This window comes from Hyperolius riggenbachi, chromosome 2 (assembly GCF_040937935.1).
Source record: "Hyperolius riggenbachi isolate aHypRig1 chromosome 2, aHypRig1.pri, whole genome shotgun sequence".
NCBI lineage: Eukaryota > Metazoa > Chordata > Amphibia > Anura > Hyperoliidae > Hyperolius > Hyperolius riggenbachi.
The window spans coordinates 127464579-127486541 of NC_090647.1; the positions used below are offsets into that span (position 1 = coordinate 127464579).

At 42.9% G+C, this 21963-nt stretch overlaps 1 protein-coding gene across 2 annotated transcripts in view; it reads left to right on the plus strand.

Moving 5' to 3' along the window:
* The window catches only part of LOC137544069 (chymotrypsin-like elastase family member 1), a 36124-nt gene that overhangs the window by 13019 nt on the left and 1142 nt on the right, over positions 1 to 21963 (plus strand). The window contains exons 2-7 of one of the 2 annotated variants that reach the window (XM_068265131.1): positions 2663 to 2757; positions 14242 to 14342; positions 17159 to 17284; positions 18919 to 19055; positions 20443 to 20588; positions 20751 to 20900. In XM_068265131.1, the coding sequence (XP_068121232.1) occupies positions 2663 to 2757; positions 14242 to 14342; positions 17159 to 17284; positions 18919 to 19055; positions 20443 to 20588; positions 20751 to 20900 (755 nt within the window). Of the gene's footprint in view, positions 1 to 2662; positions 2758 to 13757; positions 13803 to 14241; positions 14343 to 17158; positions 17285 to 18918; positions 19056 to 20442; positions 20589 to 20750; positions 20901 to 21963 lie in introns of those variants that run through there. The other variant, XM_068265132.1, reaches the window with a different exon arrangement.

Genomic DNA, 21963 nt, shown 5'->3' on the forward strand with positions numbered 1-21963 from the left:
CAAGTGACCCCATTTTAGAAAGAAGACACCCAAGGTATTCTGTTAGGTGTATGATAAGTTCATAGAAGATTTTATTTTTTGTCACAAGTTAGCGGAAATTGATATGTATTGTTTTTTTTTTCACAAAGTGTCATTTTCCGCTAACTTGTGACAAAAAAAAAAATCTTCTATGAACTCACCATACTCCTAACAGAATACCTTGGGGTGTCTTCTTTCTAAAATGGGGTCACTTGTGGGGTTCCTATACTGCCCTGGCATTTTAGGGGCCCTAAACCGTGAGCAGTAGTCTAGAATCCAAATGCCTCAAAATGACCTGTGAATAGGACGTTAGGCCCCTTAGCGCACCTAGGTTGCAAAAAAGTGTCACACATGTGGTATCGCCGTACTCAGAAGAAGTAGTATATTGTGTTTTGGGGTGTATTTTTACACATACCCATGCTGGGTGGGAGAAATCTCTCTGTAAATGGACAATTGTGTGTAAAAAAAAATCAAACAATTGTCATTTACAGAGATATTTCTCCCACCCAGCATGGGTATGTGTAAAAATACACCCCAAAACACATTATACTACTTCTCCTGAGTACGGCGGTACCACATGTGTGGCACTTTTTTGCACCCTAAGTGCGCTAAGAGGCCCAAAGTCCAATGAGTACCTTTAGGATTTCACAGGTCATTTTGCGACATTTGGTTTCAAGACTACTCCTCACGGTTTAGGGCCCCTAAAATGCCAGGGCAGTGTAGGAACCCCACAAATGACCCCATTTTAGAAAGAAGACACCCCAAGGTATTCCGTTAGGAGTATGGTGAGTTCATAGAAGATTTTATTTTTTGTCACAAGTTAGCGGAAAACGACACTTTGTGAAAAAAAACAATTAAAATCAATTTCCGCTAACTTGTGACAAAAAAAAAAATCTTCTATGAACTCACCATCCTCCTAACGGAATACCTTGGGGTGTCTTCTTTCTAAAATGGGGTAATTTGTGGGGTTCCTATACTGTCCTGGCATTTTAGGGGCCCTAAACCGTGAGGAGTAGTCTTGAAACGAAATTTCTCAAAATGACCTGTGAAATCCTAAAGGTACTCATTGAACTTTGGGCCCCTTAGCGCAGTTAGGGTGCAAAAAAGTGCCACACATGTGGTATCGCCGTACTCAGGAGAAGTAGTATAATGTGTTTTGGGGTGTATTTTTACACATACCCATGCTGAGTGGGAGAAATATCTCTATAAATAGACAATTGTGTGTAAAAAAAATTAAACAATTGTCATTTACGGAGATATTTCTCCCACCCAGCATGGGTATGTGTAAAAATACACCCCAAAACACATTATACTACTTCTCCTGAGTATGGCAATACCACATGTGTGGCACTTTTTTACAGCCTAACTGCGCTAAGGGGCCAAAAGTCCAATGAGCATCTTTAGGCTTTACAGGGGTGCTTACAATTAGGCACCCCCCAAAATGCCAGGACAGTGAACACACCCCACAAATGACCCCATTTTGGAAAGTAGACACTTCAAGGTATTCAGAGAGGAGCATAGTGAGTCTGTGGCAGATTTCATTTTTTTTTGTCGCAAGTTTGAAGAAATGGAAACTTTTTTTTTTTCTTTTTTTTGTCAGAAAGTGTCATTTTCCGCTAACTTGTGACAAAAAATAAAATCTTCTATGAACTCACCATGCCTCTCACTGAATACTTTGGGATGTCTTCTTTCCAAAATGGGGTCATTTGGGGGGTATTTGTACTATCCTGGAATTTTAGCCCCTCATGAAACCTGACAGGTGCGCAGAAAAGTCAGAGATGCTTGAAAATGGGAAAATTCACTTTTGGCACCATAGTTTGTAAACGCTATAACTTTTACCCAATCCAATAAATATACACTGAATGGTTTTTTTTTTATCAAAGACATGTAGCAGAATAACTTTCGCGCTCAAATGTATAGGAAATTTTACTTTATTTGAAAAATGTCAGCACAGCAAGTTAAAAAAGTCATTTTTTTGCCAAAATTCATGTCTTTTTTGATGAATATAATAAAAACTAAAACTCGCAGCAGCAAACAAATAGCAGCAAAAGAAAGCTGTATTAGTGACAAGAAAAGGAGGTAAAATTCATTTAGGTGGTAGGTTGTATGACCGAGCAATAAACCGTGAAAGCTGCAGTGGTCTGAATGGAGAAAAAGGCTCTGGTCCTTAAGGGGCGAAAAGACTGTGGTCCTGAAGTGGTTAATGTTATGAAACAATATGATTTTCTTTCACTGCCATTCTCATGTCAAAACATTCTGTCATTGTAGAGATATAGGCATGTGGTAATGTGACGCAATGTTAGAGAGATGAATAATAACATTCTCCAAAGCTATTGTGAATCCAACAATTAGTTTTCTCTGCTGCACCCTCATGGCTCTGCGGCAACAAACAAAACAAAGGGGACCTCCTGCTACCAGAGAGCCTCAGAGGTAACAAGCTGGCACTGAGTTAAGCTGACCAAAATCAAACTAAAATGGAAACAATATTTTTGGGCAGATTGGCCTTTAATAAGGAAATGACCTGACACCTGTGTGTGAACTTTTTTTTTTTTAATTTATAATATTATATATTTATAATTCATATATGAATGATTAACCAATAAAAATGCATGTCATTAAATGTATCTCATTCCTCTTCCTACAGGACACTGCCTTGATGTTCAGTACATTGAAGATTCTCAGGACAATGCACGTGTAGTGGGAGGAACCAATTCCGCTAAGAATGCCTGGCCATGGCAGGTGAGACATAAGGCTACATCAGAAGCTGCTATTCATATACATAGAAGCTCACAGGGGCACATTGCAGTTATTATGTAGAGGAAGCTTGGATATAAAATGCATAGCTATAAGAGGCAGCACATTGGCACAGTGGTTAGCGCTCTTGCCTTGCAGCACTTGGTCCCTGGTTCTAATCCCAGCTGGGGCACTATCTGTGAGGGGTTTGTACATTCAGCTTTTGTCTGCATGTGTTACCTCCAGGAATTCCAGTTTCCTCCCACATCCCAAAAACATACAGATAAGTTAATTGCCCGAAATTGGCCCTAGACTACAATACATACACAGACATATGACAATGGTAGGGATTAGATTGTGAGCTCCTTTGAGGGACAGTTAGTGACAATATATATATATATATATATATATATATATATATATATATATATATATATATATATATATATATATATATATATATAGAGTACAGGGTTGCGTAAGATGTTGGCGCTATATAAATACTGAATAATATTAATAAGAAGAAAACCATGTATAATCCCCATACTATAGCAATGCATCTACCACACATTAAAGTATACCCCTAACATATAATTTCTTTCCCTTTTTTTAAATGTTGGAAACTGCAGAAAACAGGACTGGTTTACACTGAATCAGTTAGGAGGGTCATAGTGACTCACCTGTCCTGGCTGGCGCGGTGCTCCATGCGTCTGTGGCTCCGTGCCTTCCCTTCTTCATCCCCGCTGACCACACCTTGTCAGTGACCTGATGGCATATTACATAATAACATGCGCTGGGTCATGGAGGAGAGGCATGCACTGGGTCATGGAGGAGAGGCATGCACTGGGTCATGGAGGAGAGGCATGCACTGGGTCATGGAGGAGAGTCATGCACTGGGTCATGGAGGAGAGGCATGCACTGGGTCATGGAGGAGAGGCATGCACTGGGTCATGGAGGAGAGACATGCACTGGGTCATGGAGGAGAGGCATGCACTGGGTCATGGAGGAGAGGCATGCACTGGGTCATGGAGGAGAGACATGCACTGGGTCATGGAGGAGAGGCATGCACTGGGTCATGGAGGAGAGGCATGCACTGGGTCATGGAGGAGAGGCATGCACTGGGTCATGGAGGAGAGGCATGCACTGGGTCATGGAGGAGAGGCATGCACTGGGTCATGGAGGAGAGGCATGCACTGGGTCATGGAGGAGAGGCATGCACTGGGTCATGGAGGAGAGGCATGCACTGGGTCATGGAGGAGAGGAATGCACTGGGTCATGGAGGAGAGGCATAGCTGTGAGGATGAAGATGGGAACGTACGGTGCCATGAATTAAGGGAGGAGTTGCTGCCACACTCTTCAGGGGCCCTGGGGGACACAATTAAGTTTGGGGGAAGCTGGCTTGGGGGAATTAAAGGACCACTATCGCAAAAAAATTCTGGCATAACCGACAGGTTTTGGGCCAGTCCATTTCCTCATGGGGGATTCTCAGGGTTTTCTTTGTTTTCAACAGCATTTCCTAAACAGCAGTTGCAGTGTGTAAGTGAGTAGGGAGGCTGGCTGGCATCTTACTATTTTGGCAGTTAAACTGCTGTTCAGGGAATGCTGTTGAAAACAAAGAAAACCTTGAGGGCCCCACTTAAAGGGACTCCGAGCAGTGAATAAAAACAAAATTTGAACTTACCTGGGGCTTTCTCCAGCCCACCGTAGGTCGAGAGGTCCCTCGGCGTCCTTCTGGCTCCTCTCCCAGTCCCTGCTCAGAAATGGCTCCCGGCAACACCGGGACCGAGTGCCGGGCTCCCTCTTCATGAAAGATGACGTTAGTCGTCATCACGCTGGCCGCCTCACGTCATCACAGCGACTGGCGTGACAGTTCTGCGCATGCGTAATTAAACCGTGCATGTGCAGTACAGTCACGCCGGCCGCCGTGATGACGAAAGACAGCCGGCGCAATGACAACATCTTTCAGAAAGAGGGAGCCCGACACTCTGTCCCATGTTAACCAGTGGCTCAGACGTGCTCACCACCCATCCAACAGACCAAAAACCAATAGAAAACACAGTGCTTGATCAAAAAATCAGCAATTTATTGATACTCCCAGATGCTACGCGTTTCACGGGATTAACCCGCTTCCTCAGGCAATTATACAGGAGTACAGGCTATAAAAGATACAGGACAAAAAACATCCATAAATAAAAGACCCCAAAAGCTTGTAATAGTTAACAACCAAATTCATGCTTCACAGATCAAGGTGCAAATCATAGTGCAAGTAAATGTATTTAATACATGATCATCTAAAAAGGCTCAATCACTGGAACTCATTCGAGTATCTACCTGTGCCAATACTGCAAAAGTAAAATTGTTGGGGAGAGGTAAAAATATAAATATAAAACTGTTGGGGAAGGTGAAAACTAAATGATTAACATGCCAGGCTGAATCGTGATGGCTGTAAGCAATATATGCTGGGCTTTAACAGTAGTGAGAGTGTCTGGGTTCCCTTGACCCGGGATAATGCAGATATAATGTTGCAATACAATGTGCATAAAAAAAACCAGTACAGTGTGCATAAAAATGAAGAGGGGACTTACCAGTTGGGGGTCTGAAACGAGTTCAGCGCCTCAGTGGAGAACGAGGTGCACTGAGCCCTAGAAATAGCTTGAATGAGCGGAATTGAAGCTGGCCTTCAATTCACAGCCCAACACCATTGCACCACCATAGAATTTCTAGACTTGTCCTTATATGTTGATGGAGACAAAATAAAAACTAAAACCTTTTTCAAAAAGGTCGATGCCAACAATTATATTCATTTCAAAAGTCACCACCATAAACCCTGGACCACCAATACTCCCTACTGCCAATATAAACGCATCTTCCGTAACTGCACCGATTATAAAGACTTCCATTCACAGTCTGCGATTCTGACAAATAAATTTATTGAACGTAAGTACCCCAACAAACTGTTGAGAGATGCCAGGCGCAGAGCCACCTTAACAGACTCTACCAAACCGACATTAGCTACTACCCAGGAATCATCTTTTCCACGATTCATCACGAGATTCAGTGCCCAACACAACACTATCAGGTCAATATTACAAAATAGATGGGACCTCCTGCTCCAAGATCCTTATCTAAAATCGGCAATCCCCGATAGACCATCTTTAACATACAGGAGAGCCCCGAATTTACGTAACCTACTGGCCCCAAGTAAGCTTAAGAACATGCAGTTCAAAGGCTACACTAGACCCGGATCTTTTCCATGTAAAAAGCCCCGTTGTACAGCTTGCCAGTTTGTAAGTGACACCAACACCTTCCAATCGGTTGTCACATCAAGTACATACCCTATTAAACAATATATCAATTGTGACTCCCGGTACATCATTTATCTCATATCCTGCCCTTGCGGCCTCCAATATGTGGGCCGGACGACCCAGGAGGCTCGCAGCAGGGTCGGCCAACATAAGAGGAACATTATCAACTGCCTGGCAACTCACAGTGTCTCTAGACATTTTGGCACGCACCACGATAGAGATCCCCGATTATTTCACATCACTTTCATAGAGGTGATTCCCCCGCACACCCCTAACATCTTTGAAGCGCTGCGCCAGAAGGAGATATACTGGATCAATATCCTAAAAAGTCTGGTCCCGAACGGTCTTAATGAGGTCCTAGAAAAAGCGTTCTAGACTAAATTATAGTTTTATACCCATACGATATTGTATCTATGGTGCTGTTAGTCGCACGACGATTGATAGTGATATTTGGTTTTAGTACATTTGTCCTCTCTTTTATCTATCTTTATCCATCAAGATTATGATGTTTTCCGCTGTTTGATGAATTTTTATAACAATCAATTTATATTTATTTTATGATTATGATCTTATATTAAGCATATGTATAGATTTTCTCTGTTTATTGTGCTAAATATGATTTTTATGTTTATGTAATATACCAAGAAAAATTTGAATGCTGGAATTGTTGTAGCAAAAATTCCTTGATTTTCCTATAATATTATGTTTTAAAAAAACTCCTTCCCCTATTCCCCAGGCTACAGCGGCCATTATTCTCAACGTCCACTACATATAAAGGCAATTTAATGCCTTAGCGTTCTGTGAGTTGGTAGGCGCTTATAGCGCCAGCATTGTGCGTGTGGTCGCGTCACATGGACGCAGATAACTGACGGAAAACCGCGTACAAGCGGAGCCCTGTTTGCCAGCACTATACCACATCCAATATGGCGCCGATACCCTCCGGCGCATGCGCCAAGCGTCACTTCCGCACAGCGCGGCGGAAGTGATGCAGCCCATTGCGGAGACGGCGTTCTCCGCTCATTCAAGCTATTTCTAGGGCTCAGTGCACCTCGTTCTCCACTGAGGCGCTGAGCTCGTTTCAGACCCCCAACTGGTAAGTCCCCTCTTCATTTTTATGCACACTGTACTGGTTTTTTTTATGCACATTGTATTGCAACATTATATCTGCATTATCCCGGGTCAAGGGAACCCAGACACTCTCACTACTGTTAAAGCCCAGCATATATTGCTTACAGCCATCACGATTCAGCCTGGCATGTTAATCATTTAGTTTTCACCTTCCCCAACAGTTTTATATTTATATTTTTACCTCTCCCCAACAATTTTACTTTTGCAGTATTGGCACAGGTAGATACTCGAATGAGTTCCAGTGATTGAGCCTTTTTAGATGATCATGTATTAAATACATTTACTTGCACTATGATTTGCACCTTGATCTGTGAAGCATGAATTTGGTTGTTAACTATTACAAGCTTTTGGGGTCTTTTATTTATGGATATTTTTTGTCCTGTATCTTTTATAGCCTGTACTCCTGTATAATTGCCTGAGGAAGCGGGTTAATCCCGTGAAACGCGTAGCATCTGGGAGTATCAATAAATTGCTGATTTTTTGATCAAGCACTGTGTTTTCTATTGGTTTTTGGTCTGTTGGATGGGTGGTGAGCACGTCTCCCCCCATTTTTTATCCTTACATTGTTTTTACTCTTTTTGGCGCCTCTGGTCCTTATCCTCATCACATTGCTGTCCACCTATGGTGGCAAGGATTTTCTCCTAATTTCCTTCTACAGAGAGCGACATCTTATACCTGAGTGGGGTCAGGTTCTAGTTCTCCCCACCGGCATATGGAGTGGTTGCCTAGGGGCAACCCACGTTTGTGAGTATAAATTCTTTCGATCTATTGTGGCTACATTGTCTAGATTTACTACACCATTTGGGCTCTCGGTCTTTTGTCTTTGTTTTCTAAAGTGCATCCAAAGCCTCCCCTGCCTGGTGGAGTGTCAGACCTGATAGCAGCCCCCATAAAATGGAATTCATTGATGAACGCGCCGTACATAGGACTTGCTTATTTGCACAATTCAAGAGCAACGCTGAAACACAGATCCCTCCAAATACACCAACAGTGGATAACCCCGTGACACCTCATATTGATCTCAAACCCATCTTTCATAAACTCGAGGCCGCATTGAAGGACGAGTTCTTCAACCTCGCGGACATCGCCATGCAGCAAACATATATAGCAGAGAAAATATCGCCGGACGGTATACGTATCAAAACATTATCCTCCTTTCCCAAAGACCTCCTCTATACAGAGGATTGGTACATTTACCTTGAAACCTGCACAGGCGGGATGATGGAACGGATTATAGGGAAGAGAACCTCCATAGTGAATGACCTCCAACCCGTCATTTTTGAACTCAGACAGACACTGGCCCAACACTCCAAAAATAAAACGTATCAATTCCACATGTCCAACCTCATCTCACGGGTGAAAAAATTTGAAGTAGACACTATTGACACAAAATTGAGGAAACTGAATAGAGATCGGTTAGCCTATGCGGAACATAGGGAACGCGAGCGAAAAACTCGGTTCCCTATAACCGATCCTATATTACCACGTCCTCCACTGCTGCCACTTATGAGTATCACTGTTCCTCCACCAACACCTCGTGTTTTTCCGTCCTATCCACCCCCTTGCCCTTTACCTCCACCCACCTTCCCACCACCAGTCACAGCACCTGGCACGCCACTACCACCTCCCCCAGCATATGTCCCACCAAAATCCTGTTTGGCCCACACTACTGTGCTTGAAAAGACACCTATCGATAGGCCTGTTGCAACCTCTCCCGCTGCAGTGGCAGCGGGGCTGGCTGACCCTCCTGCGGCCCCTGTAAACACTTTAGCGAATAAAATTACCTCTACACTTAAAATTAAGAATAATCCAATATTTAAAATTAAGTCGAAAAAAGGGAAATTACCAAACATCAAAATTAAAAATAACAAAAACATCCCTAGATCCAGTAATTTGAAACCACTTTACAAGTTTTTCAAAGGGCCACCACCAGCCACACTGTGTATGCCTCTCAGACCTGATCCTAAGGGTGCCACACTGTCTGACCGTACCTGTAATGCTACTACGGACGTCATTAGCATCTCCCAATTGAGCATTTACGATACCTCAACACAGAATTCAGATCACCCTACAGACCCGACAGCCCTGAATGACACACCAGACACTACGGAGAGTCTAGATAACACTATAACTACAGCATGTTTTTTAGACCTACCAGCCTCCTTATCCCAAAATACCTTGGTTCTCCCGCTACCGAGCCCCACCAACAATCGAGTTGTCTTGAATCCCAGACACAATATGAAGCGGTCGCACCCAGACCCCGGAAAAGAGGTAGCCGGGGCAAAGGTAAAACAAATAAAAAAAGACGCACTGGAGCTATCTCCAATCCCAACTCGCAAATGAGAAGTATTTTTAATTTGTCTGATCATTTATTATCTACACATGAAACAAAATTGTTGGAGAAAGGCTTATCATTTTGTCCTACTAATACTTCAAATCTAAACGAATTATACACAGATCTTAATGCTTATATACGGAAGCTTACATTAAGACGTCATTTTGCCATAAAAAAGCATAAGGAGTTATCCACTAACCCTGACAATGGCTTGATCATTACCGATAACCCATCAATACCCCCGAACACTATTAACCAAAGTGAGGTGTCCACCGAGAGGTATATTACTACTCAGTTAAAGGGTCGCTCTAGATTCTATCCCACAGCATCCAAGGGTCATCTATTACAGTCCTTTCATGATCTTGTTTTAGAGGATCTCCAAAAGATCAATCTACAGGCTCCCCCCCCTCAAACCTTACACAAGCAGAGCAATCTGCACTTCAGAGACTCAAATCAACACACGACATTGTGATCAAACCCGCGGACAAGGGTGGGGGCATTGTTCTTCTCAATCGGGCCGACTATCTTGAGGAGGCCTCCCGCTTATTAGATAACCCCCTACACTATGCCGTTTTGGATCATGACCCAACAGAGGAATATAACAACACATTGAAAGCTTTCATAAATGATAATTTTTTCAAGGGTATCCTTACTAAAAACGAGAGGAGCTTCCTTATCAACCAACATCCGAGAACCCCATTTTTTTATCACCTTCCTAAGATACATAAAACACTCAATAAACCACCGGGCCGTCCTATTATATCAGGCATTGAATCCACCACAAGTAATTTATCGGTCTTTGTTGATCATCACCTTCAGCCCCACGTTCGGACACTTCCATCCTACCTCAAGGACTCTCAGCACCTTATACAGCTGATAAAAGATATAGCTTGGCAAGAGAATTATCACTGGCTCACCTGCGATGTAACATCATTATACACCAACATTCCCCATGACTTTGGATTGACAGCCATTGACCAATTTTTAAGCAACAACGCACATATGCCCATAGCCCAGAGAAATTTCATTACGCAATGTGCCGAGTTCATCTTAACGCACAATACCTTCAGTTTTCAAGAAAAATACTACCACCAGCTCACCGGGACGGCCATGGGCAGTTCGTTTGCGCCGTCCTTCGCAAACCTGTCCATGGGCCTCCTGGAACGTCTAAAATTTCATCCGCAACACCCCTTCCAAAGTAATATTATATTCTATAAAAGATATATTGACGATCTTATCTTTATATGGCATGGTGATTCCAATAGCATCACAGATTTTGTTCACTACCTAAACAATAACACAGCTGGCCTTCAATTCACAGCCCAACACCATTGCACCACCATAGAATTTCTAGACTTGTCCTTATATGTTGATGGAGACAAAATAAAAACTAAAACCTTTTTCAAAAAGGTCGATGCCAACAATTATATTCATTTCAAAAGTCACCACCATAAACCCTGGACCACCAATACTCCCTACTGCCAATATAAACGCATCTTCCGTAACTGCACCGATTATAAAGACTTCCATTCACAGTCTGCGATTCTGACAAATAAATTTATTGAACGTAAGTACCCCAACAAACTGTTGAGAGATGCCAGGCGCAGAGCCACCTTAACAGACTCTACCAAACCGACATTAGCTACTACCCAGGAATCATCTTTTCCACGATTCATCACGAGATTCAGTGCCCAACACAACACTATCAGGTCAATATTACAAAATAGATGGGACCTCCTGCTCCAAGATCCTTATCTAAAATCGGCAATCCCCGATAGACCATCTTTAACATACAGGAGAGCCCCGAATTTACGTAACCTACTGGCCCCAAGTAAGCTTAAGAACATGCAGTTCAAAGGCTACACTAGACCCGGATCTTTTCCATGTAAAAAGCCCCGTTGTACAGCTTGCCAGTTTGTAAGTGACACCAACACCTTCCAATCGGTTGTCACATCAAGTACATACCCTATTAAACAATATATCAATTGCGACTCCCGGTACATCATTTATCTCATATCCTGCCCTTGCGGCCTCCAATATGTGGGCCGGACGACCCAGGAGGCTCGCAGCAGGGTCGGCCAACATAAGAGGAACATTATCAACTGCCTGGCAACTCACAGTGTCTCTAGACATTTTGGCACGCACCACGATAGAGATCCCCGATTATTTCACATCACTTTCATAGAGGTGATTCCCCCGCACACCCCTAACATCTTTGAAGCGCTGCGCCAGAAGGAGATATACTGGATCAATATCCTAAAAAGTCTGGTCCCGAACGGTCTTAATGAGGTCCTAGAAAAAGCGTTCTAGACTAAATTATAGTTTTATACCCATACGATATTGTATCTATGGTGCTGTTAGTCGCACGACGATTGATAGTGATATTTGGTTTTAGTACATTTGTCCTCTCTTTTATCTATCTTAATCCATCAAGATTATGATGTTTTCCGCTGTTTGATGAATTTTTATAACAATCAATTTATATTTATTTTATGATTATGATCTTATATTAAGCATATGTATAGATTTTCTCTGTTTATTGTGCTAAATATGATTTTTATGTTTATGTAATATACCAAGAAAAATTTGAATGCTGGAATTGTTGTAGCAAAAATTCCTTGATTTTCCTATAATATTATGTTTTAAAAAAACTCCTTCCCCTATTCCCCAGGCTACAGCGGCCATTATTCTCAACGTCCACTACATATAAAGGCAATTTAATGCCTTAGCGTTCTGTGAGTTGGTAGGCGCTTATAGCGCCAGCATTGTGCGTGTGGTCGCGTCACATGGACGCAGATAACTGACGGAAAACCGCGTACAAGCGGAGCCCTGTTTGCCAGCACTATACCACATCCAATATGGCGCCGATACCCTCCGGCGCATGCGCCAAGCGTCACTTCCGCACAGCGCGGCGGAAGTGATGCAGCCCATTGCGGAGACGGCGTTCTCCGCTCATTCAAGCTATTTCTAGGGCTCAGTGCACCTCGTTCTCCACTGAGGCGCTGAGCTCGTTTCAGACCCCCAACTGGTAAGTCCCCTCTTCATTTTTATGCACACTGTACTGGTTTTTTTTATGCACATTGTATTGCAACATTATATCTGCATTATCCCGGGTCAAGGGAACCCAGACACTCTCACTACTGTTAAAGCCCAGCATATATTGCTTACAGCCATCACGATTCAGCCTGGCATGTTAATCATTTAGTTTTCACCTTCCCCAACAGTTTTATATTTATATTTTTACCTCTCCCCAACAATTTTACTTTTGCAGTATTGGCACAGGTAGATACTCGAATGAGTTCCAGTGATTGAGCCTTTTTAGATGATCATGTATTAAATACATTTACTTGCACTATGATTTGCACCTTGATCTGTGAAGCATGAATTTGGTTGTTAACTATTACAAGCTTTTGGGGTCTTTTATTTATGGATGTTTTTTGTCCTGTATCTTTTATAGCCTGTACTCCTGTATAATTGCCTGAGGAAGCGGGTTAATCCCGTGAAACGCGTAGCATCTGGGAGTATCAATAAATTGCTGATTTTTTGATCAAGCACTGTGTTTTCTATTGGTTTTTGGTCTGTTGGATGGGTGGTGAGCACGTCTCCCCCCATTTTTTATCCTTACATTGTTTTTACTCTTTTTGGCGCCTCTGGTCCTTATCCTCATCACATTGCTGTCCACCTATGGTGGCAAGGATTTTCTCCTAATTTCCTTCTACAGAGAGCGACATCTTATACCTGAGTGGGGTTAGGTTCTAGTTCTCCCCACCGGCATATGGAGTGGTTGCCTAGGGGCAACCCACGTTTGTGAGTATAAATTCTTTCGATCTATTGTGGCTACATTGTCTAGATTTACTACACCATTTGGGCTCTCGGTCTTTTGTCTTTGTTTTCTAAAGTGTAATCAGTGGCTCAGTTCACACTATATGCGTTTTAACTAAAACGATTTTTCATAATGCACTGCTATAGAGAAGAAAAAAAATGCGTACCAACTGATTAAGTGTAAATGGGGCCTAAGAATCCCCCACGAGGAGATGTACTGGCCCAAAACCTGTCGGTTCAGATCTTAACTGCTTACTTTTTTCGCAATAGTGGTCCTTAGGAGAAGGCCCCTAATGCCACTTTGTTGGGGGGTCTGTCAGGCAAGTCCCCAGGTTAATTGTGCCCGGTGGTCCCGTTGTTACTAGATCCAGCCCTGGAATCAGTTGCTTTCAGTTATACTGTAACTGATCGGACAACTGATGTGCATCACAGGTGAAGGAAATAACCATGTTTCCCTATGGGTCAGTTCATATCTAGGCATTTTAACGAAAGCTGCTTCACAATTCAAGATTGTATCACTAAGGGGCACCTTAAAAATCTAAAACATTAGGGCAAATATTCTGGGTCACCCCTATGTGCCTGCAAACCCCCCCCCCCCAAAAAAAAACACTGTCTTTGTCACACTGGCTGACACATCATTGCATTCCAGCGGTTCTGGAGGTGTGTTTAGCTTCTAAGGGTACAATGGTTAATTTGCATATATTCAGCAGTGGTGCCTGGGAGACATCTCGAGCTCACTCCAACCTGAATTATCGCAAATTCTTTCTGTTTTAGGAAAGCAAACTTTTGTTTTTGTCACACTGGATCTGGGTCCTAATGGCTCTGAGTCACCATGAACTATCCAGGATATTCTGTAATTGTCATAATACAGTGCAATCATGATAATGTTTTCTCTCCCAGGTATCTCTCCAGTACATCTCTGGCAGCAGCTGGTACCACACCTGCGGAGGCTCCCTCATCCGTGCCAACCGCGTCCTGACTGCCGCTCACTGCGTAGATAGGTAAAAATGTCAAAACTACAAGCAGTTTGGTGGCCGAAGTTTATTCTTTCCACACAGGAATCTTATTTTGCAAAAGTCTCAGATGACCTGAGCATCTTGCTACAGATTATAAGGTCCTGCAAAAGTATGTTAAAAAAAATTACATAAGCACCAGGCAGTAAGTAGTAAAGATGAATCTAAGGAGCAAAATAAGATGGCAGCCCTAAACACCACCATTTAGCCATACAACCCTAATTTAAAACTAAATTCAGGGTTAAAAAAACACTCCTTACTTCTAAAGGTCTTGTTGTGGCAATCATGGATTTCCTCCATGTCTATCCTCCTAGTCAGTGGACTTACAAGCACAGTATGATGCAGTGTCCGTTAGCTTCTTGTCCCTCAGAGATCTCAGCAAAGAAATAGAGCACCCCCCAGAGGAGAGGAGGAAGACTCACCAGCTACCTAAACTAGGGGGGGTACAATCTGGCAACCCAGACTCAGGGGTCACTCTCCAGCTGCCTAAACTGGAGGGGCTGCTTATACTTGGTCTAATCCTTTCCAGAGAAAACATTGCACCACTTGTAGAAGTTAAACTGTGGGAATAATCATATCTCTAAGGCAGTGTTTCTCAAACCTGTCCTTGTGATTCCCCAAAGGTGCACGTTTTGCAGGCAACCTCAGTTATACACGTGTGGGGTAATTTGAGTCTCAGCTAGGTGGATTTGATGTAGCTGAGACACTAATTACCCCACCTGTGCATAGGTGAGGTTGCCTGCAAGACATGCACCGTTGGGGAGTCACATGGACAGGTTTGAGAAACACTGCACTAAGGAGTTATACTTGTATCCAGTGACATTATCACAATGCAAAATCCACTGCAGACTACCTGACCCAATGACTATTTGAAAGAGTAATGATAAAAAATGTGTGTGTGTGTGTGTGTGTGTGTGTGTGTGTGTGTGTGTGTGTGTGTGTGTGTGTGTGTGTGTGTGTGTGTGTGTGTGTGTGTGTGTGTGTGTGTGTGTGTGTGTGTGTGTGTGTGTGTGTGTGTGTGTGTGTGTGTGTGTGTGTGTGTGAGCGTGGGGAAGATGGGTAAATAAATACATTACAAAACGAGAAGTTAATAAATAAAAGACAGATCAAGAAATGAGTGTGTGTGTGTGTGTGTGTGTGTGTGTGTGTGTGTGGTGTGTGTGTGGTGTGTGTGTGGTGTGTGTGTGGTGTGTGTGTGTGTGTGTGTGTGTGTGTGCGTGCGTGCGTGCGTGCGTGCGTGTGTGTGTGTGTGTGTGTGTGTGTGTGTGTGAGCGTGGGGAAGATGGGTAAATAAATACATTACAAAACGAGAAGTTAATAAATAAAAGACAGATCAAGAAATGATGTATACTACCTATGTTATTTGTTCATGTCGTTTGATCCACAATGAGCCAGCATGTCATCATCTATGCTACTGGCAGACAAGAAAAAACTAGACAGAGCCAACTTCCATTATCTATAACCACACTCACCAATGTGATAGGCTAAAAGGTTGTTTTTTTTTTTATAGATTTACATATGCACAGAGGGAAATACTGTTTGCTTGACAGTTGGAAACAGACGTTATTTCCCACAATGCAACAAGGTTCAAAGGAAACTGACATGACCGTGGTCATGACATCACCCTGTGGGAGGGGTTCACCACACTTTTAGACACACACACCCCTAATGATCTAATCAAGAAAAGGTAAATGTTTCCTATGGGAAAGGGCTACTGATTGGGGTGACATTTAATGTTTGATTAAAATCCTCTTAAAGGCTTGGATTCCCATGAAAATGTAGTCTTCTGCATAACTTTAAATTGACTTTGCCTACCAATGTGAATTATGATCTGGCCAGTGACCAACGATATAAAAAAAAAAAAAAACCTGTCAAAACATTTCCTTGTTTAGCACCAGGGCAGTATTCCACTGTTGGCATAAGGGACATACCAGAATTCTTATTTATCTGTTTACGTCATTGGTTCAATTCTTTTCCAGAAGACTGCACACAGTACCATTTCCAGTATCCTCTGTATTGTTTTCAGGTTTACAGCACGTATTCTTCATGCATAAGTGCGGCTGTACTGCACCCGTATGAGTATTGCCGCACCTGTAGAGTAGCACGGAGCCACTCATGGGCGACCTGCTTTGGCTTACTGTGCAGGTGTGACCGTGCAGGTGTGACCGTGCAGGTACAGTGCAGCCACTCTTGTACACAGCAGGAGCATGGCCACAAAACACATCAGACAACAGCTTGCCAGATATGCTTAGAGGGTCCATAGATGGTAACAGTGAGGCAAGGAGGAGAAGGGAAGCTTCTAGATTATCCAGAGGCTTTCATCTGAGTACATATGTTCCGTGTACTAATTTGGCTGCAGGTAGAAGCCAAAAGACGGCTCTTCCTGAGCAAGGTAATCTTGTTGAATGAAACAAATATTCCCCCCGTGATTGCCTATTTTTTTCCCTTTGCTCACGTAATTTGGGGTCCATCGATCACCTTAATTATGGTTATTTTATAGTAATTCCGCCTGAGCCGCTATAGCCATAACAACAAGAACTCCTAGTACATTTCATTACATAATTTTACCTCAAGCCCTTTTTAAGAGTACCAAAGATATGAACTAAGCAGTTTCCAAGTAAGAAAAAGATATTTTGGGCAGTAAAGTAAAAACTATTGGTAACTACTGGTTGAAACAGAGAATTCATTTTAAAAATATAAAATTTTGCTTATATTATATAATATTATATGCTATAAAATTAAAAAAAGAAAATCAATAGAGTTGAACCTTTCTTTAAGCTCACTGTACCTTTATCTGTGTTTAGAGTTGCCACCTATCGTGTGGTGTTGGGGGAACACGACCTGAGCAACAATGATGGAACTGAACAGGCGATCTCCGTGTCTACAATCCGCATTCATGCTTCCTGGAACACCAACAATGGGGCTGCCGGGTATGACGCCAACTAACAAAACCTAAATATATTTCATTTAAAACATTTTGCAAAATATGGAATATAAACCTAATAGGGCATATGTGACAAGGCATCAATAGGTCAACAAAGTTTTAAAAAGCATGTATAAGCGCGCTCCTGCCCAGGCATGCACGCTCCACCAACGCCCATGCTCCTGCACCCATTCATAGCTTAGTGATTGCTGCTGTTGGAAATTGAACAGTTAAAAAAAAATATTACAGTCACACTAAAAAATATATTTATTTAATTTTTATTATTTTTGCTGGAAGAAAGACTTGCGGATACCTTTAATGACTGCCGCCTGTAGCCATTGGATGCGATCACTAAGGTGACAGTTCGGGTCCCAAATGCTCTTCAGATGCATTGCTGTGCTGTTGGCTGGAAGCAATACCTCTTTACAGCATATCTAATCACTACAGACACACATGCTGGTGATAATAGCCCACTACATGCCCAACTAGTAATGAAATATGACATACGGTATGTAGTATAATTTTCCCCAGGAAGAGCAAAAAATATATTACGAGGACAGCGTTAAATAACTGTGGAACTTACAGTATGTAAAAATTAGTAAGGGTAAAAGGTTAAAGAAATTAGTATTTTCTGCATTCACACCTGTATTTTCCTATTAAAATGCCTATGAAATACAACTATTTTTGAAAAAAAAATTTGCCCAAAGATAGCCTAGGTTGTCACAGGAAAAAAAAATAAAACAGCTAATTAAATTTCAGCCATTCCTTTTAAATGGGAAAATGCAAACTGCAGCCTGCAGACACTGTTAATTGCAGGGTTCTCAAACTTGGCACAGTTGGTCACTGGGTGACTGATATTTATATTCAGAAAAGTAGGGGAGCCTACAACAGCCATTCAAAATTCACAAATTGATTTTCAAGGGGAATATTTAAATGTCTGCCATTCTTATATTGTTAATGGCAGAGGCCTCAAACTGGCTACAGTCGTTCACTTGGTGACTGGGATTCACAATAATAAACAGCCATAAACAGCCAATCAGATTTCTTTAATTGATAAACTGCTTCCATTCTCACATTATTGATGCAAAGGACCCCAAAACACACAAACGTGGTGATTGAGTGACAGTGGGCCACGGTTACAAACAGTGGGCAGAGCCAACAACAGCCAATTTTTAAAAGGGTTCTTAAACTTGGCACAGTTGGTCACTAGATGAATGGTGTTCAAATTCAGAAAAGGGGCAGCCACAAACAGCCAATCAGATTGATTTGATTGATTTCAATAGAAAAATGTGAACTGCTTCCATTATCACAGTATTGATGCCAAGGAGCCCAAAGCTAACAAACTTGGTCACTGATTGAATGTGTGTCAAGGATAGAAAAAGTGGCTGGATCCAACAACAACCAAATACATACCCAAGCAACACTGGGTATGATATAATATAATATATAATACATCAAAAAAGTTATTGCGGTTTCAATAGTGAGACAGCTTACATGTCAAAATTGTCAGGAATCTTAAGTGGTAAAAACCCAGCAACCTGGAGGTGGCCAACAATAGTTTAAAGAAAACTTTACTCAGCTATACTGATGCTAACTGCTACCAATGTGAGATTACCTACATGTCTTTCATTCTCTCTGCAGTTATGACATTGCTGTCCTGCATCTGGCTTCCAGTGCTACTATTAACAGCTACGTAAGACTGGCCTCTCTTCCAGCTGAAGGAACTATCTTGGCTAATAACCACAGCTGCACCATTAGTGGATGGGGAAGACTCAGCAGTAAGTGGAATACTAATTAACCCTTTGTGCCTTGCCATTCATGTCCTCTCTGCTACCAGTTGAAGCAAAAATATTTGAATGTTAGCCTGTAGCGTTGATGTCACACACACAGCAAAACTCAATAGCACGTCTGTGTCCCAGGCCTAAATAGGTCATATGCACTTACTCTGTGTATGTCCCTCATTTCATGTGAATTTTACCTAGGCCTAAATAGCTGGTATAGCTTGTATGTATCTATTCTATTCTATGTCTGTTCTTCATCGCATGTGTATTTGCACTACTATGTTTCAAAGCCGTTTTGTACTACGCTCAATGCCGATGTGTACCACAAACAATTCCAGGTGCGGCAACTGCTGCACTTGGCGAAAAAAATCTGATTCTGATTCTGATGAGCACAGCCCCGTGCTAGCATGTGTCTATGCTCATCAGAGCAGGCAACAAGTAGTGCACTAACCTGGGTGTAATGCCCTGGTGTTCTATCTCCAATCCCTCCTAACCCCTCAATCACCCCAGCACAGTTTGGCAGCTATAAGCATGGCTAAGTATGACTCACCTCTCCTGGTTCCTGCAGTGATCATCTCTCTCCTCCTCTCACTCATACTGATTACCTTATCAGCCAGGACCCAGTACATGGAGACACAAGACAAGAGGCTGGCAGTATGAGTGAAAGGAGGAGAGAGCCGATTGTCACAGGAACCAGGAAAAATACCTACAGCCATGCTACTAGCTGCCAATCTCTGAGTAGGGGGATGGGAATGGGATAAGTGATCAGCGGACTACCATGATACAACTGCCACAGTTGCACAGTGGGACATGCAAGTGCCATTGCAACATTGCATTTGCATTGCAAAATGGTTTTCATCAATGGGGTTGCACTTTCCAGTCACTATAATTAGTTGGTAACCATACTCTTCTATGCAGTGATTGCTACACATGGATGGGGTAATCAAACAGTGCAGTCTATGCTATTCCGATGTCCCTGCAGATTGCGTAGAATCACATAACCTATTACACAGCTGAAAATGCAAATGTGGGAAAGAAGCCTAAAGCACAATCTACACGATACGATTCTTTGTGCGATTCGAGTACGATTCTATTTACGATCCGATTAAATCCGGATCACAAAACAGTGGCAAATCAAATTGAATCGAATTGAATCCCAATCGGACATGTCGGATTTAATCGGATCGTAAATAGAATCGTAATCGAATTGCACAAAGAATCGTATCATGTAGATGGGGCTTAAGAGTTATGTTACTGGCAGCTAAATATTTATACCAGATTTTAAAATATTGTGCCAAGGTTTTGCTACTAAGTATACTAAAAAGAAAGCTAACTATGTTGCTGTTTCCATTGCTAAAATATTGCTGATCCTTTTTTCTTTTAGCTGGTGGGTCTTCTCCCTCCATCCTCCAGCAGGCTCCTCTGCCCGTTGTTGCCCACTCAACCTGCTCTACCAGATCCTTCTGGGGCACCACTGTGAAGACCACCATGGTGTGTGCTGGGGGCAATGGAACCCAGGCTGGCTGCGATGTAAGTCCGATAGCTTTCTAATTCTAGTTTTTACTATACTAAACAAAATACAAAGACGTTAAAGCTAATTGTGATGGAATGAAAAATGAGGCTTTATGTAAAATAATGGTATAGCTTTTAAATGTTACCACTGATATTATCCTCTCTGTGTTCACATGACAGGGTGATTCCGGTGGACCTCTGAACTGTCTTGTCAATGGTGCATACCAAGTCCATGGCATTGCTAGCTTTGTGTCCTCCCTTGGATGTAACGCTTACCAGAAGCCCACTGTGTTCACCAGAGTGTCCGCCTACATCTCCTGGATCAACAGCGTACGTTTTGTTTTATTAATATCCATATACAATGTAATTTCTTATTTTCAGCCTTATTTAAACCATAACTTAAATTCATATTGACAGAAAACCTCCTTCTCATACATTTCTCATCATATATTTGTAGGATACTGTAAATATACATGTGTTTATCCCTGTAACCCTGACATCCATATCAATATAATACCTCCCCTAGTGGTTTTGGGTCATTCTGAGCTGCTTGGTTACTCTGTCTAACTAAGGAAAAGGAGGCCGTTACTAAATTACATCTGCTCATGGCCAGCGCAGAAGGGGCACCATGCTTGACATGCCTCTGTACCCCAGTTTTCACACATTAATCGGGGTGGGGGAGAGACTAAGGAGAATGGATCATACTCAGGGCCGGCCCGCTCATGAGGCGGGGTGAAACTTTTACCTCAGGCGGCAAAGTTCTAGGGGTGGCATCCGCCCGTCCGTGGGTGCGGGGGTGCCGGCCGCCGAGCTGGAGGGGTAGCTGGCAGGGCGGGGTATTGGGCCTAGCAGTGGGGTGGGGGGTCGGACCCCCCCGGGAGGGGGGTCGGACCCCCCCCCCCCTCCCTCACCTGGGTCCCCCGATCTGCGCTCCCCTCCAGCTTTAAATGTAGCGTAAGCAGCCGACAGACAGTAAGAGGCACGGGCGGGGGATCACTCACCTCTTCCTCGTTCCAGCGTGCGCTCCACTGATGTCACTTCCTGCAACGCCGCCCACTGTATTGTACGTGGCCGGCGTTGCAGGAAGTGACGTCAGTGGAGCGCACGTTGGAACAAGGAAGGTGAGTGATCCCCCGCCCGTGCCTCTTACTTATATTTACAGTATCCCCACTGCTAGGCCCAATACCCCCGTACTGTGCAATGGCAATCAACACCAAGCCTCCTTGTCCAGTATGGTGAGCCAGATGATAAATTGTGGGCCAACGTACCAGTATAAGATGGACAACTCCTCAGTCGCTTCCTTTTTTTATTCAGAAAATCTATACTGGGCCTTTCTTAACATCCTTAGTGGTTATCACGAGTCCAGCTCGGGGTGGAAAAAACATGCTAGGAG